This window comes from Cetorhinus maximus, unplaced genomic scaffold (assembly GCF_964194155.1).
Source record: "Cetorhinus maximus unplaced genomic scaffold, sCetMax3.hap1.1 HAP1_SCAFFOLD_4236, whole genome shotgun sequence".
Classification (NCBI taxonomy): domain Eukaryota; kingdom Metazoa; phylum Chordata; class Chondrichthyes; order Lamniformes; family Cetorhinidae; genus Cetorhinus; species Cetorhinus maximus.
In genome coordinates this window covers 1-17,896 of record NW_027600140.1, presented here as the reverse complement: position 1 = coordinate 17,896, position 17,896 = coordinate 1, and the positions used below count along the sequence as shown (strand labels likewise).

Below are 17,896 nucleotides of genomic sequence, written 5' to 3'. Positions count from 1 at the left end.
CCGCACCCCTCCCCAACCCCTCCCCCACATCCCCCAATTCCCAACCCCTCCCCTACACCCCTCCCCCACCCCTCCCCAACCCCTCCCTCACACCCCCTCCCCAACCCCTCCCTCACACCCCCTCCCCAACCCCTCCCTCACACCCCCTCCCCAGCCCCTCACCCACACCCCCTCCCCAGCCCCTCCCCCAATCCCTCCCCAACACCACCCCAGCAACCGCCTCCTCCAGACCCCACCACCCCCACCTCCCTCTACAACACCATCCCCCAAACACTCTCCCCCAAACCCCATCCTGCACCCCCACCCCCACAGAGAGATTGGGGGGGTTCAGAGACTGAGAGGTCTCCAAGCCCCTTCCACACACCACCCCCAAAACCCCCTTCCCAACACCCCCGGCCCCACAGACCCTCCCCACCCGAACTCAGAGGTGAAGGGGTCTGAGTGACTCTCACCTGTACGGGGGGGGAGGGTCTGAGTGACTCTCACCTGTACAGGGGGGGAGGGGCTGTGTGATGCTCACCTGTACAGGGGGGAGGGGCTGTGTGATGCTCACCTGTACAGGGGGGGAGGGGCTGGGTGATGCTCACCTGTACAGGGGGGGAGGGGCAGGGTGATGCTCACCTGTACGGGGGGGAGGGGCAGGGTGATGCTCACCTGTACAGGGGGGGAGGGGCTGTGTGATGCTCACCTGCACAGGGGGGGAGGGGCAGGGTGATGCTCACCTGTACAGGGGGGGAGGGGCTGTGTGATGCTCACCTGTACGGGGGGGAGGGCAGGGTGATGCTCACCTGTACAGGGGGGAGGGTCTGTGTGATGCTCACCTGTACAGGGGGGAGGGGCTGTGTGATGCTCACCTGTACAGGGGGGAGGGGCTGTGTGATGCTCACCTGTACAGGGGGGGAGGGGCTGTGTGATGCTCACCTGTACAGGGGGGAGGGGCTGTGTGATGCTCACCTGTACAGGGGGGAGGGGCTGTGTGATGCTCACCTGTACAGGGGGGGAGGGGCTGGGTGATGCTCACCTGTACAGGGGGGGGAGGGGCTGGGTGATGCTCACCTGTAAAAGGGGGGAGGGGCTGTGTGATGCTCACCTGTACAGGGGGGGAGGGGCTGGGTGATGCTCACCTGTACAGGGGGGGGAGGGGCTGGGTGATGCTCACCTGTACGGGGGGGAGGGGCTGGATGATGCTCACCTGTACAGGGGGGGGAGGGGCTGTGTGATGCTCACCTGTACAGGGGGGGAGGGGCAGGGTGATGCTCACCTGTACGGGGGGAGGGGGGGCTGTGTGATGCTCACCTGTACGGGGGGGAGGGGCAGGGTGATGCTCACCTGTACAGGGGGGAGGGGCTGTGTGATGCTCACCTGTACACCTGCGCGAGGATGTTGAGCATTGTGGCTACGTCGGGATGGTCGTGTCCAGAGGTTTTCTCCAGGTCCTCCAGCGCCTGTTTACAAAGTGGTACTGCCACCTCATACCTGCCCTGGGAGGCATACTGGATCACCAGGTTGTGCAGGGTCCTTAGTCGAGCTGGTATCTCATACCCACCGTGCTGAGCCACATCCCCAACTGTGTGAGGCTGGTGTCCTGCCATGAACGATGGAAGAGAGACAGACACACACAGAGGCGGAGAGGGAGAGACGGAGAGAGGAGGAGAGAGAAAGAGAGACGGGGGTGGGTGAGAGACAGAGAGATGTCGGTGGGCGGTGGGGAGAGAGAGAGAGATGGGGTGGAAAGAGAGAGAGAGACACGGAGAGGGAGAAAGAGTGAGAGATGGGGGTGGAGAGAGAGAGGGAGAGACAGAGAGGCGAAGAGAGAGAGAGAGAGAGACGGGGCGGAGAGAGAGACAGGGAGGGCGGAGTAAGAGGGAGATGGGGGTGGCAAGATAGAGGGAGAGACAGAGAGGGGGATAGAGAGAGAGAGAGAGACGGGATGGAAAGAAAGAGAGAGAGCGACAAGGAGTGGGGAGAAAAAGAGAGACGGGGGTGGAGAGAGAGGGAGAGACAGAGAGGGGAGAGAGAGTGAAAGAAACAGAGAGAGAGAGACAGAGAGAGAGAGAGAGAAATGCACGTAGCAAGATAAAGAGACAAAGCAGAGAGAGAAACAAAGAGAGAGTGATTACTGTCTGTCATTGGGTCATATGTTTCTTTCCAACACTTTCTGTTAGTTTATTTTCTGTGTGGGAGAACACCAACTGCTGAGTTAACATGTTTACATGGGAAATTTCCATTCACATTTACCTAGCACCCAGGACTGAGGAAAAGATCCTCAAAAATACTCCCTCAGAGTGTACATCAAAACCCTGAGCGTATATATCAATCCCCGAGAAGATACATCAAGCCCCCAAGACACATAAATCTACAGAGGGAGATGTGAGGGACAGGCTCAGTTTTAAGGAGCGTTTTAAAGGAGGGGAGAGAGAGAGAGAGAGAGACAGACAGATGCAGAGAGTTAGAGAAATGCATATAGCAAGAGAAAGAGACAAACAGAGAGAGGGAGTCGGGGAGGTTTAGGGAGGGAATTCCAGAGCTCAGGGCCCCAGGCAGCTGAAGGCACGGCCGCCAATGGTGGAGCGATGGGAATCGGGGGATGGTCAAGAGGCCGGAATTGGAGGAACCCAGAGATCTCGGAGGGTTGTAGGGGCTGGAGGGGGTTACAGAGATAGGGAGCGTTGTAGGGGCTGGAGGGGGTTACAGAGATAGGGAGGGTTGTAGGGGCTGGAGGAGGTTACGGAGATAGGGAGGGTTGTAGGGGCTGGAGGAGGTTACGGAGATAGGGAGGGTTGTAGGGGCTGGAGGAGGTTACAGAGATAGGGAGGGTTGTAGGGGCTGGAGGGGGTTACAGAGATAGGGAGGGTTGTAGGGGCTGGAGGGGGTTACAGAGATAGGGAGGGGTGTAGGGGCTGGAGGAGGTTACAGAGATAGGGAGGTTTGTAGGGGCTGGAGAAGGTTACAGAGATAGGGAGGGTTGTAGGGGCTGGAGGAGGTTACAGAGATAGGGAGGGTTGTAGGGGCTGGAGGAGGTTACAGAGATAGGGAGGGTTGTAGGGGCTGGAGGAGGTTACAGAGATAGGGAGGGTTGTAGGGGCTGGAGGTGGTTACAGAGATAAGGAGGGTTGTAGGGGCTGGAGGAGGTTACAGAGATAGGGAGGGTTGTAGGGGCTGGAGGAGGTTACAGTGATAGGGAGGGTTGTAGGGGCTGGAGGAGGTTACAGAGATAGGGAGGGTTGTAGGGGCTGGAGGTGGTTACAGAGATAGGGAGGGTTGTAGGGGCTGGAGGAGGTTACAGAGATAGGGAGGGTTGTAGGGGCTGGAGGAGGTTACAGGGATAGGAGGATGATCGGGGGGGTGGGTGGCCCAATTGAATCCTGAAATCTACACTAACCTGAATGAAGATGCTCACCTTGTGCTTGCTCCTCATCATTAGGGAAAAGATCATCCAATCCGTCTTTCGCAGAATCGCCACTTTTATCATCCTGTTCAAAAAGAGAGGAACATCTTCATCGAGAGAAGGCAGATCAGTACTCCCAGGACAAGTACAGCACGGGGTTAGATACAGAGTAAAGCTCCCTCTACACTGTCCCCATCAAACACTCCCAGGACAGGTACAGCACGGGGTTAGATACAGAGTAAAGCTCCCTCTACACTGTCCCCATCAAACACTCCCAGGACAGGTACAGCACGGGGTTAGATACAGAGTAAAGCTTCCTCTACACTGTCCCCATCAAACACTCCCAGGACAGGTACAGCACGGGGTTAGATACAGAGTAAAGCTCCCTCTACACCGTCCCCATCAAACACTCCCAGGACAGGTACAGCACGGGGTTAGATACAGAGTAAAGCTCCCTCTACACCGTCCCCATCAAACACTCCCAGGACAGGTACAGTGCGGGGTTAGATACAGAGTAAAGCTCCCTCTACACCGTCCCCATCAAACACTCCCAGGACAGGTACAGCACGGGGTTAGATACAGAGTAAAGCTCCCTCTACACCGTCCCCATCAAACACTCCCAGGACAGGTACAGCACGGGGTTAGATACAGAGTAAAGCTCCCTCTACACCGTCCCCATCAAACACTCCCAGGACAGGTACAGCACGGGGTTAGATACAGAGTAAAGCTCCCTCTACACTGTCCCCATCAAACACTCCCAGGACAGGTACAGCACGGGGTTAGATACAGAGTAAAGCTCCCTCTACACTGTCCCCATCAAACACTCCCAGGACAGGTACAGCACGGGGTTAGATACAGAGTAAAGCTCCCTCTACACTGTCCCCATCAAACACTCCCAGGACAGGTACAGCACGGGGTTAGATACAGAGCACAGCTCCCTGTACATTGTTCCTATTAAACACTCTCAGATACAGAACCAGTTATGGTGCCTGAATGTTATCTCATAAAAATATCTCTGTAATGCCAATGGTATTGTTCCCACCCACTCATCCTCTCTGGCTGTGTACCCAATGCTCCCTCAGCTCCACAGGGGCTGCTGCCTCTGATCCGTGACCCAAGATTGAGTCACTGTTAGTAGGCAATTCGACTGGGGGAGGCAGTTTCCGATTCTTCCCAGCATGGGTTAACCAATAGTGTGAGCAGAAACTGGCAACCCCCCACCTCCCCTGGGCTGGGGGGTGAGCTGGCACTGTCACAGCTGCTACCCCAAGGCCCTCGCCCCCCACTCCACCCCACCCCCTGCTTTCCTGCTGCTGTGGGCTGGGCTGAGAGGGGTGGGGGAGACCCCAGATCCCTCCCCCGGGCCAGGGGAGGAATCTCGGGCTGGCGCTCCTCCTGTCTCTGGGTGACCGTTTTAATTTATTCAATTGAAGTAAGTTTAACAATTCTGCTTGTCCTGGGAATTCAATTCCTTTGCGCATAATAACCAATGTTATTACAGTTTAATAATCTGTGTTAAACTCTCCCTCTCTGTATAAAATCTAGCTGTTGAATGGCCATGGTTGAAGGATCAGTTCAATAATCTCGCACATTCTCTCTTTTCAGGCAGCAATCCAATTCCTTTCTCAATACCTCGATCAAACCTGCTTCTGGCAATGTTCCGGGAAGTTTGTCCCAGACTCCAGCCACCCTCTGGGTGAAAACATTTTTCCTCACGTCACATTTACTCCTCTTGCCAATTATTGCGGTGAGTTGATGAATTCTTGGCTTTTAATGACAGACCTAAAACACTTTGACAATGGGATCGCACAGAAGGAGGCCCCACTATGACCCATCAGGCCTGGGCAGTCTCTTTCGGAGAACAGTCCAGCCAGTCCCGCTCTCTCTCCCCCCAAATCCCTGTCACGTTCACCTCCTGCCAAATACTTATCCGGTTCCCTTTGAAAGCCTCCATTGAACCCATTTCCACCACCTGGTCCAGCAGACACGCTATGCAAACAGGAAATTCCCCCTCAGGTCCTCTCTCTGCTCTTGTGTCAATCGTGTGAGATTTTGCCTCTTCTGATTCTCGACCCCTCCTTCGACTACCGTTTCTCTGTCTGAACCCTTCGCGGTTTTAAATACACGTTTCAAAGCTCCTTTTTGCTCATCCCTAAATCCCCAAGCCCAGAATTGGGCACAACACTCCAGGTGGGGTGAAGGTGAACTGGATCAACATTTCAAATCATTTCCTGACTTTCGCACTCTATTCACACCAACCAAACTTCCCTTCCTGGTCCCTGTGGTTTTTTTTTTTCTGTGGGGGTGTCACTGGCCAGGTCAGTATTTATTACCCATCCCTAGTTCCCAGGTGTGGGTCTGGAGTCACATGTATGCCAGACCGGGTAAGGAGGGTAGATTTCCCTCCCTAAAGGGGACATTAGTGAACCAGATGGGTTCTTACAACAATCGGCGATGGTTTCACAATCAACCTTCACTAATTTCAGATTTTTAATCGAATGCAAGTTCCACCATCTGCCGGGGTGGGATTCGAACCCTGGTCCCCAGAGTATTACCCTGGGTCTCTGGGTTACTAGCCCATCGACAATACCACTCTGCCATCGCCTCCCCCAGGCTAGCTGAGATGGTTCAAAAAGTTCACTATCCTCAGGCGCTGTCCCTCCCACATTTGAAACCCCTCCATAATGAAAACCACTCTCGATCGCTCCTCTCCTCGCAAATCACCGCTCCCTCCAGCCTCCCTCTCCTCTGGGCACGTTGTTGCCCCCCCAGTGCCCCTCCTTCCCTCCAAGCCCGTGACTGGATCTCTCACCGCTGCCCCAGCACCGGCCCAAGTGGCAACGATCACCCTCTGTGACTGAGACCGAGGTGCCGATCTGGCCCTTGATCCTCTCCTGCAGTACCTCGACCTGGGGTCCCGTCGTTCTGCCCCTTCTCCAAAGTGGTCTTCACTCTGTGGGTTTCCCCCTCGCTTGGTCCCAGTTTTGACCTATTTGATCGTAGCCAGAACCGTGGCTTCTCTTGCCACCCCGGGTACGGGTCAGCTTCCGCGTGTGTAGGGACCCAGCTCACTCAGCTATCCTCTCCCTCCCAGCCCTCGCTGCGCCTCCACCTCGTCTACCCTGCCAGCCTCCTCCTCCCCCGAGATCCGGTCTTAACTGCGCTGTAGGGATGTGAAAGCAGCACCTTTCCATCTCGCTTCCCTGTTCACTGCCTCAGACGGAACCGAATTGCAGCCTCAGTGTCCTATTCAACCCTGAGCTGAGCTCTCCAACCCGAAACAGCTTTAACTGGCGCTACCTCAGACAATCAGCAATCCGACTCGCTGAACAGGCCAGGATCCCAGAGGGAAACTCGTCTGACCCATCATAACCTGTTTTTTATTATGTGCTTTGAAAACGAGGGGGAAACCCCCTGATCCCAGAAGCGTAGAATCCCAGTAACACTTCTCAGATTTTAAAATTTGTTAACAAGTAGAATAAGAACTTAAACACACAAGAGTAAAGTTACACAGTTAAAACAATCTTACAAAACACTCCCCCCAAAAAAAGCCCACTTGGTCAGAACACACAGGTGGATTAAATGGCAACAGTTCCCTTAGAGATTTTTAACCGGAAAAATCCAGTAATATTACCCAAAGCAAAACTGCTGCCACTTTAGTAAAAGGTATACCACATGACTTCTCATTCTCTTCCACTCTGCTGTGGAAATCCCGGAAAGGTTCAGAAACAGACTGCCTTCTGAAAACAAAAACTTCTCTGGCTTGAAACTGGATGGCTGCTTCAAATTCACAACTTCCCTCAGCACAGAACTGGTCTCAGGTCATCTCCCCCAACACGGCCAACACAACTCAGCTAAACATCTTTCCTTAAATATCCTTTTTCCATTTGGCCTTAGATTCCATTGTCCTCGGCACCTCTTTGAACTCAATTTTTCCAAAATATAAACATCTTTCATGTCTTCCTATTGCTTCCACATTCAGGGAAAATAAAATGTAATAGCCTTCCCTTGTTTACTTGTGAAAACTTTTGTCGGTTGTAAAAGTCCCTCGTCGCTTCTAAGCTCCCTTTGAAATTTAACAGCTGAAAAGTCAAGTCCCTGCCTAACACCTGATGCAAATTTTAAAACCCAAACTATTTACTCGTACATTCAGCTTCACCATAGCCTCTCATTACAAATGCATGCATCCAGCGACCTTTGCCTTTCATCTCTCAGATCCCACAGACAAGCTGTCTCAATGAATCTTCCCCCAGTTTAGTTACCCAGGGACGCACACACATGCACACATAGACACACACACACCGACACACACCCACACACACACCGACACACACACACACACACACACACACACACACACAGACAGACACACACACATAGACACACACAGACACACACAGACAGACACAGACAGATAGACACACACAGACACAAACAGACACACACATACAGACACACACACACACACACACAGACACACACGCACACACACAAACAGACACACACGCACACACACACACACACACAGGCACACACGCACACATAGACACACACAGACACACACGCACACATAGACACACAGGTACACATAGACACACACACACAGACACACACACACACAGACACACACACACAGACACACACACACACAGACACACACACACATAGACACACACACAGACACACACAGACCAACCGTTGTGGACCCCCTCTCCCAGGCCTCGGTGTTTAACACCGTGTGCCCCCCTCCTCACCCGAGCCCCGCCCCTCACCCCCAACACTCACCGAAGGTGATACGTCTTCATCGAACTTCTTGATCTGGTTCATGAACTCCAGGTGTTTCTTCTCCTCCTCGAGCTGGGCCACAGTCTGCTCACTTCGCTGGAGTTTCTGTTGGGTCCCGGCCAGTTCATCTCTCAGCCACTGGTTCTCCTGGACCAGCCTCCGTACCTGGGCTCTTAGTTTCTGTTTCTCCGACTCCACAGTGTTCAGGTGGTTGGACAGTGCGATGATCACCTGGGCACAGAGAGAGGGAGAGAGAGAGGCACACGCACACGGTCAGAGCACCTGTAACCCCGCTGGTGGGGCAGAATTTTACGCCCCCTTTTCGGTGGGGAGGGGGACGGTAAAATGCGGTGAGACATTCTAAACCTCACTGGCTTCACCGGGAAGGTGAAATCCCACAGGTAAAATTCTGCCCTTAATGTTTTGTTAAATACATTGTTAATGTTAAGAGAAACAAGAGATGGGTATTAATGGTCTTTGAACATGTATAAATAGGGGATAGCTGGGACACTGGGTAGAGTGGGAATAGAACCATGAGACAGGACAAGCCAATAAATTCCCTCAACAAAGAAAAACTCTGTGTCTTCGTCTCAACTTCACCAATCAGCTTGGATCCTGTTAACACCCACCGCCCACACATTTCCACTGCCCGGTCCTCAGATACCCCCTCCCTCCCCTACCCTCCCCCCGCCCCCGCCCCACCCCAAGATCTCTCCCTCCCTGGTCCGCCTCCCAGAAACCCAATTCCAGATCACCTGCTCCCACTGAACCATCATTCCCAGATACCCCCTTCCCTCCCCCAACCTAATTATACCCACCTTCCCTTCCCAGATCCCACCTCCTTTCAACCCATCTCACAGACACACACAGCACAGGAGGCCATTCAGCCCATCGAGCCTGTACTGGCCCTTTGTAAGATCCATCCAATTAGTCCCACTCCCCCTCCCCTCTCTCTCTCCCCCCCACAGTCCTGCAAATTTCTCCTTTTCGAGTATTTATCCAATTCCCCCCTTTTGAAAGTTCCTATTGAATCTGCTTCCACCGCCCTTTCAGGCAGCGCCTTCCAGATCACAACAACTCGCTGTGTCAAAAAAACATTCTCCTCATCTCCCCCTCTGGCTCTTTTCCCGATTCTCTTCAATCTGTGTCCCTCTGGTTACCGACCCTCCTGCCACTGGAAACAGTTTCTCTTTATTCACTCGATCCAAACCCCTTCCTGATTTTGAACGCCTCGATTCAATCTCCCCCTTAAACTTCTCTGCTCTAAGGAGAACAATCCCAACTTCTCCCAGTCTCTCCACATGAACTGAGGTCCCCTCATCCCTGCTCCTGTGACACTCTCCCATTGACAAGTGCCAATGAAGCCTAACCCGAGCCCCCTGACAATCTTACCTGGGCCTCCCCAAGCCCCAGCTCAATGTTCTCCAGAGATTTCTGGAGCAGGGAGGATTTCTCTTGGACCACACTGGGGTCCTGATCTTTCTGCAGGGACTTCATGGTGTCCAGCAGCGTGTTGAGGATGGAGTTGTGCTCATTTTTAAGGGTTTCCAGGCCTTGAATCACAGCTTTTGTGTTCATTACAATCTCATCTTGGGTCAATTTCTCCAGTTTCTCGTCCCTTGGATAGACCATGGTGGACATAATAAGATCTAAGGAGCCAACAAAAGCAGAGAGGCAGAGAGAGAGAGAGAGAGGGGGGGAGAGAGAGAGACAGAGAGAGAGAGGTAGAGGGAGAGAAACAGAGAGAGAGAGACAGACGGAGAGAGAGAGAGAGACAGGGAGAGAAATAGAGAGAGAGACAGACAGGGAGAGAGACAGAGAGATAGAGAGAGAGAGACAGAGAGAGAGAGAGAGAGAGAGACAGAGAGAGAGAGACAGGGAGAGAAATAGAGAGAGAGACAGGGAGAAAGACAGAGAGAGAGAGAGAGAGACAGGGAGAAAGACAGAGAGAGAGAGAGAGAGACAGAGAGAGAGAGAGACAGACAGACAGAGAGAGACAGACAGGGAGAGAGACAGAGAGAGTGAGAGAGAGACAGACAGAGAGAGAGACAGACAGAGAGAGAAACAGAGAGAGAGACAGAGAGAGAGACAGAGAGAGAGACAGAGAGAGAGAGACAGGGAGAGAGAGACAGGGAGAGAGAGAGAGAGAGAGAGACAGAGAGATAGACAGACAGGGAGAGAGACAGAGAGAGAGAGAGAGAGAGAGAGAAAACAGGAAACAAGGTTAGAGTTATGAATTGTCAGGTGTTCCTGCCAAAAGACAGGGAGGAAAAAATATCTATTTACACCTCCGCATTCAAAGGATCATCCTCCACCATTTCCGCCAACTCCAGCATTTTGCCACCACCAAACACATCTTCCCTTCACCCCCCCTGACGGCATTCCACAGGGATCGTTCCCTCCGGGACACCCTGGTCCACTCCTCCATCACCCCCTACTCCTCAACCCCCTCCCATGGCACCTCCCCATGCCCACGCAGAAGATGCAACACCTGCCCCTTCACTTCCTCTCTCCTCACCGTCCAAGGGCCCAAACACTCCTTTCAAGTGAAGCAGCATTTCACTTGCATTTCCCCTAACTTAGTCTACTGCATTCGTTGCTCCCAATGCGGTCTCCTCTACATTGGAGAGACCAAACGCAGACTGGGCGACCGCTTTGCAGAACACCTGCGGTCTGTCCGCAAGAAAGACCCAAACCTCCCTGTCGCTTGCCATTTTAACACACCACCCTACTCTCTTGCCCACATGTCTGTCCTTGGCTTGCTGCATTGTTCCAGTGAAGCCCAACGCAAACTGGAGGAACAGCACCTCATCTTCCGACTAGGCACTTTACAGCCTTCCGGGCTGAATATTGAATTCAACAATTTCAGATCATGAACTCTCTCCTCCATCCACACCCCCTTTTCAAATTCAATTTTTATTATTTTTTAAATTTTAACTTTTATTTTTATTATTCATTTTTTAAACCCTCCCACCTCCACTGCCCCCACCCCATCCCCAGCAATCTGTCACTTGTTTCTATGTTGTGCTTCTACAGAGCACTGACCCCTGTTCTGCTATTAACACATTCTGCCACTATCAGCACCTTCCTTAGTCTTTAACACCACCATTAACACTCCCATTGCCTTGTGTCCAGGACATCTTTGTCCAATTTCTCCTCACCTATCCCTGACCCTCTACCTTGCTTCACCCCCTCTTAAACAGTATAAAATCCATCACATTTCGACTTCTCTTTAGCTCTGAAGAGGAGTCCTACAGACTCAAAACATTAACTCGGTTCCTCTCTCTACGGGTGATGCCAGACCTGCTGGGTTTTTCCGGCATTTTCTGTTTTTATTTCGGGTTTCCAGCATCCACAATATTTTGCTTCCATATTTTATTATTAAAATTATTATAAAATTATTATTTTTATTTTTAAAATGGTCAAGGCTTTATCCTGACTAGCCACGACTCATACCAGGGGAATTTCTAACCTTCAGAAACCAGCAGGGACCTCTTTATTTTTAAAGAGGGCTAATGCCATCTATGACTGCAGACAATCAAATTTCAAAGAAATGCACCAACCCCCTTTACATTTCTAAGGCAGAGCTCTGGCCATCTGAGACAGTGTGTCTGCAAAGGACTAAAGGGCCCCTGACTCCTCTATTAAACACTTCAAGATTCCAGACTTGGGAAAATATATCCTTTGTCCAACATCCAGGAGAAGTGGGAGGTATGTCGCGTGACTTCCCCCAAGCTGTTAGAACCTGTAATATTGCCCGTGTGGAACTGAACCCAGGCAGTCTACCATTTTACCATCTAACAGGTAGCAGCAGAAAGAGCTCTGTCTAGGTAAAGTGCCTGGCCCTCATCTACCCCTGTATACTACTGGAGCATTGGAACTCCTGTATCAGTGCCTGTAAGACTCATTCATCTCAATGTGCCTTCCTCCATCATGGAAGTCCTCATTTCTGGAAAGTCGGATCACCCTGCAACAGTTTCAGCTTGCTAACCTCTGAAGGAATATGCCACTGGACTTTTGATTCTGGACTCACGTGAAACCATAACTCTTATTTTTATCATGGTCTTGCCCTTTGCTTCCCCTTATCCCTCTTTTGATGTATGAGTGTAAAAAGGAGCGGACATTGTGAAACCCCTTTCCTGCGTTTTGTGTGTGTGTAAAATAAACCAACCCTCTTATTTTACCTCATCTCGAGTTTGCTGTGGGGCTATTAATAGAAAATTGGATAACTCCAAAACTGAAGGGTTGGGAAAAAGATGCTGCCACTTATGAAAGGGAATTCCCAAAATTCAAAAACACCTTTCTGTTTACTGACGGGTAGTGAGTGGAGAAATCAGGGCTGTTTAAATGAATCCCCCTCCTGTCCGTAACACAGGGCACCAGGGGACAGAGATAGAATCAGATAGTTACAGCACACAAGAAGACCATTTAGCCCATTGTGTTTGTGCTGCATCTCTGGAAGAACAATTTGGCTAATCCCACTCTCTGCTTTTCCCTCTGCAGCCCTGCAATTTATTTTTATTTCAGATACTAATCTCATTCCCTGTTAAAAGCCTCGATTGAAGCGGCCTCCACCACACTCTTCGGGCAGCGCGTTCCAGACCCTCACCGCTCGCTGTGTGAAAAAAGTTCTGCTTCTCTGGCCAGTGACCTTACATCTGCGCCCTCTCACTCTCAACCCTTCCACCAGCAGCGATGGTTTCCCCCTGCCTCGGCCGTCCAGGCCCCTCAGGATTTTGAACGCCTCCGTCAAATCTCCTCTTCTCCAAGTTAAAAACAGTTCCAGTTTCCCCAGCCAGCCCTACAAACACTCGTTCAACTAAAGCGCAGATCACCGGAGCAGGGAAAATAAAATCTCAGGCTGGATCCCTGTTCCGTGCAGTTAGCCGAACTCACCTGGAACCCCAATCGAGCTTGGCGCCTCTGTGTTTTGGGAGCAGCAAAGGGGGGGAGGAGGCGGAAAGGTGGAGACCAGGCTCAGCTGCGATACCCCCCATGGTTGACTGTACCCCACATTTTTAAAAAGGTTAAACATGCGGGGAAAGGTGGAGGGGGGAGTTGCACGATTTCTCTTACAGCAGCTACAGAGAAGAGTGTTAAAGCATTTCCCCCTCTCCTCACCAGGTGGTCAAACCAGTCACAAGTTGACATACCCCAGCATCACTCACGACCCCACATCCACCTCTGTAGCATTGTTCCTGCACACTGCCCCCACCCCCACCCCCACCCCCCCACCAAAAATAAAACACACACACACACACACACACACAGTGCTTGCATCATTATCACCAGGGGGCACTCATTGTGAGACAGGGGCTGCGCTGATAAGCATTTTGACCCAAAGCTGCACCACCCACCCACCCCCCATCCTCACTTTGCCCTGGCCACAAGCAGCTGCAGTTCCAGCGGCCGCCACCGAGTGGCAGCAACGCTCCACGGATCGGCCAGACGCAATGCGGAGCTGCCAACGCAGTGAGGAGAAGAAGATGATTTGATCAAATTCCCCCAAAAATAAAACTCTTTTCCAAACTGGAGGAGCAAAAGCTTCTGAATCGTTGCAATGGCGACGTTTGGAAAGACCCAAAGAATGAATTTTTGCAAAATAAGATTTTGCACTAAATTCTTTTCAATGTAAATTAAACAATTCTGTAATGTTTGGAAATGCAGAAGGACCTGAGTCTCTGCAGAGATGAGTCACAGTCTGTGGGTGTTTTTTAAATTCTGCTTGGCGCAGGTTAATATGATATTTCCCTTGTGCATCCCAGGAGGGAAATGGTCCAATCCATGTCTGAAGGTGAGGTTAGAGGGTTTGAACTATTGCAGAATTGCTGCAATTTGTAGATTAATCATTAGACACAGTGCAACCTCCTCCAAATCATTAGTAAATACATCGAGTTACCCCGGGCAGCATCCACAGGCAAGTCAGGGGTTTGAAAACAGACAGAGAGAGAGAGACAGACAGTGGGAGAAAAAGGGAGATGGAGAGAGAGGGAGAAAGAAAGATGCATAGAGAGAGACACACACACACAGAGGGTGAAAGAGAGGGAGAGACAGAGACAGAAAATGGGAGAGAGGAAGAGATGGAGACGGAGAGGGAAAGATGGAGATGGAGAGAGGGAGAGACAGGGAGAGAGAGAGAGGGAGAGATGGAGACAGAGAGAGAGACAGAGAGAGATGGAGAGATGGAGACAGAGAGAGAGGGAAAGATGGAGACGGAGAGAGGGAGAGATGAGAGAGAGGGAGAGATGGAGGGAGAGAGAGATGGAGAGAGGGGAGAGATGGAGACAAAGGTAGAGGGAGCGATGGAGATAGAGAGAGGGAGAGAGGTAGAGGGAGCGATGGAGACAGAGAGAGGGAGAGATGGAGACAGAGGGAGAGGGAGAGATGGAGACAGAGAGAGAGAGAGAGATGGAGACAGAGAGAGATGGAGATAGAGAGAGAGGAGAGATGGAGACAGGGAGATGGAGAGAGGGAGAGATGGAGAGAGGGAGACAGAGAGAGAGGGAGACAGAGAGATGGAGAGAGGGAGACAGAGAGATGGAGAGAGGGAGAGATGGAGAGAGGGAGAGATGCTGCAAGAAAGATCAATCAATTAAAACACAAAATTAAAACCCACAGGATGAACGTTACCTTAGTAACTGCCTTGCGGAGCACAGACAGTAACAGAGTGATCTGTGAGTCAGGGTTGTTGATTTTAAATTATGCTGCTGGGATTTAACAGTCTCGGGTCCTGTTAAACTCCTGGTCCTCCCTTCGAGGCTCAGGGTGGAATCTCCTTTGACACAAGCAACCTCTGCAGCATCTCTCTCTCCCTCTCTCACTCCCTCTCTCTCTCCCTCTCGCTCTCTCTCTCTGCCTTTCACATTCCTGAGAGGGAGGGAGGGAGAACAATGGTGTTTTGGCTTCAATTTCCCACAATCCGCAAATTGAGTGACATCACCAAGCTCCTTAACATCACATTGTCCCCCACCCCCACCCCCACCCCCACTGAGGCACCTCCCTGAGCCCGGGACCCACGCTTAAAGGGATTGGGCCTTAAAGCAGAGCCACCAGCTGCTTTTACATTCAAATATGACATCACCTCATTGTCTCTACATCATAAAGTAAAACTGGGGGGTGAGGGGGTGGGGAATCCTGCACATCAGACCCTGGAAAGGGATAAACACGAACCCCATTCTCGAGGACACTCTCCGCTGTGAGAGAGCTGCTTCCCCACCGCCTCCTCCAATCACACAGCCCGGACCCCAACTCCTGGACCCATCCCCATCGACACCTCCATTAGAAACTTCTTATCCTTGGTTCCAAATTCCTCCCTATCTCTGTAACCTCCTCCAGACCCTACAACACCCCCTATCTCTGTAACCTCCTCCAGTCCCTACAACCCTCCCTATCTCTGTAACCTCCTCCAGCCCCTACAACACCCCCTATCTCTGTAACCTCCTCCAGACCCCACAACACCCCCTATCTCTGTAACCTCCTCCAGCCCCTACAACCCTCCCAATCTCTGTAACCTCCTCCAGTCCCTACAACAACCCCTATCTCTGTAACCTCCTCCAGCCCCTACAACACTCCCTATCTCTGTAACCTCCTCCAGCCCCTACAACCCTCCCTATCTCTGTAACCTCCTCCAGACCCCACAACCCTCCCTATCTGTATAACCTTCTCCAGTCCCTACAACCCTCCCTATCTCTGTAACCTCCTCCAGCCCCTACAACCCTCCCTATCTCTGTAACCTCCTCGAGCCCCTATAACCCTCCATATCTCTGTAACCTCCTCCAGCCCCTACAACCCTCCCTATCTCTGTAACCTCCTCCAGACCCCACAACACCCCCTATCTCTGTAACCTCCTCCAGCCCCTACAACCCTCCCAATCTCTGTAACCTCCTCCAGTCCCTACAACAACCCCTATCTCTGTAACCTCCTCCAGCCCCTACGACCCTCTGAGATCTCTCAATTCCGGCCCCTTGAGCATCCCCAGATTTCCATCGCCCCACCATTGGCGGCCGTGCCTTCAGCTGCCTGGGGCCCTAAGCGCTGGAATTCCCTCCCTAAACCTCTCCCTCTCCCTCTCTCTCTCTATCTCTCTCTCTCTCCTCGTTTAAGACGCTCCTTAAATCTGACCTCTTTGACCAAGCTTTTGGTCACCTGTCTCTAATATCTCTGAATGTGGCTCAGGGTTTTTTGTTTGTCTGATTCACGCTCTTGTGAAGCACCTTGGGGATGTTTTATTGGGTTAAACGTGCTAGATAAATGCAGGTTGTTGTTATATTTACTGGATTAAAATATCTAAAGACAGCACAAGGAGTAAAACTGGCACAGGGAGAGGGGAAATATTGAAAACATTCTCACAGCTCATCATAGACCCTGGGCACATGAGTTCCACAGCCGCAATGCTCCATCTGTTAATCAGCAGGCGCGGGATCCTTTACCCCCACCCGAGAGGGCAGGCAGTGTAATGTCTCGTCCTGAGAGACAGCACCTCTGACATTGCAGCACTCCCTCAGTACTGACCCTCCGACAGTGCGGCACTCCCTCAGTACTGACCCTCCGACAGTGTGGCGCTCCCTCAGCACTGATCCTCCGACAGTGCGGCGCTCCCTCAGCACTGACCCTCCGACAGTGCGGCGTCCCTCAGCACTGACCCTCCGACAGTGCGGCGCTCCCTCAGCACTGACCCTCCGACAGTGCGGCGCTCCCTCAGCACTGACCCTCCGACAGTGCGGCGCTCCCTCAGCACTGACCCTCCGACAGTGCGGCACTCCCTCAGTACCTTGTCTGAGTTCCCTATCTCGGCCATGCTGTGTTGGGCTTTTGGGTGATGGGATGGGGGTGAAATGTGGAGGGAGCCCCAGGTGCTACTGCGTCAGGGAGTTGGGTGAGATTTCAAGGCCACTGAGAGTAACTTTAATTCCGGCTTTTCCCCTTGGCGCTGATCCCCTTGGTCACTCTCCCATTGACCTCTCCAGTGATGCAGAATTTTATGATGGATAATAAATAATTTCTTCTCCTTCAGTTTAATATTTAATTTGTAATTAACCTTCCCACACAGTGTGTGTTGTGAGTGGGGGGAGGGATCCAGGGCCTGTAGCTGCCATTGGCTGCAGGTCAGCAGGCCTCAGGCTCCAAGCCTGACTGCTAGGCCACGTTACCCTGGAAACGGATACAGAGAACTACAACTCCCAGAGAGCACCACGGACCACAGCAACAAAGCACACTTCCGGTTTCCAGTCTGCACGAGGAGAGCCGATAGGGAGAGGTCAGAGGGCAAAGGGGGGAGAAAGAGGGAAGGGAGGGAAGAGGAGGGAGGGAAGAGGAGGGAGGGAGGGAGGGAAGAGGAGGGAGGGAGGGAGGGAAGAGGAGGGAGGGAGGGAGGGAAGAGGAGGGAGGGAGAGGGAGGGAGGGAGGGAAGAGGAGGGAGGGAGGGAGGGAAGAGGAGGGAGGGAGGGAGGGAAGAGGAGGGAGGGAGGGAGGGAGAGGAGGGAGGGAGGGAAGGGGGGAGGGAGGGAAGAGGAGGGAGGGAGGGAGGGAAGAGGAGGGAGGGAGGGAGGGAAGAGGAGGGAGGGAGGGAGGGAAGAGGAGGGAGGGAGGGAGGGAAGAGGAGGGAGGGAGGGAGGGAAGAGGAGGGAGGGAGGGAGGGAAGAGGAGGGAGGGAGGGAGGGAAGAGGAGGGGAGGGAGGGAGGGAAAGAGGAGGGGAGGGAGGGAGGGAAGAGCCGAGGAGGAGG

At 52.4% G+C, this 17,896-nt stretch overlaps 1 protein-coding gene across 1 annotated transcript; it reads right to left on the bottom strand.

Annotated features, from left to right (window-relative positions):
* Window positions 1-1,362: 1,362 nt before the first annotated feature.
* Window positions 1,363-9,814, bottom strand: LOC144678417 (kinesin light chain 1-like; the record flags this gene model as incomplete). Its single annotated transcript, XM_078538208.1, has 4 exons — window positions 9,566-9,814; window positions 8,174-8,404; window positions 3,401-3,473; window positions 1,363-1,585 (listed from the first exon to the last, which is right to left on the bottom strand). Coding segments are annotated over exons 1-4 (776 nt in total), but the record flags the coding sequence as incomplete, so codon positions are not given.
* Window positions 9,815-17,896: the final 8,082 nt, after the last annotated feature.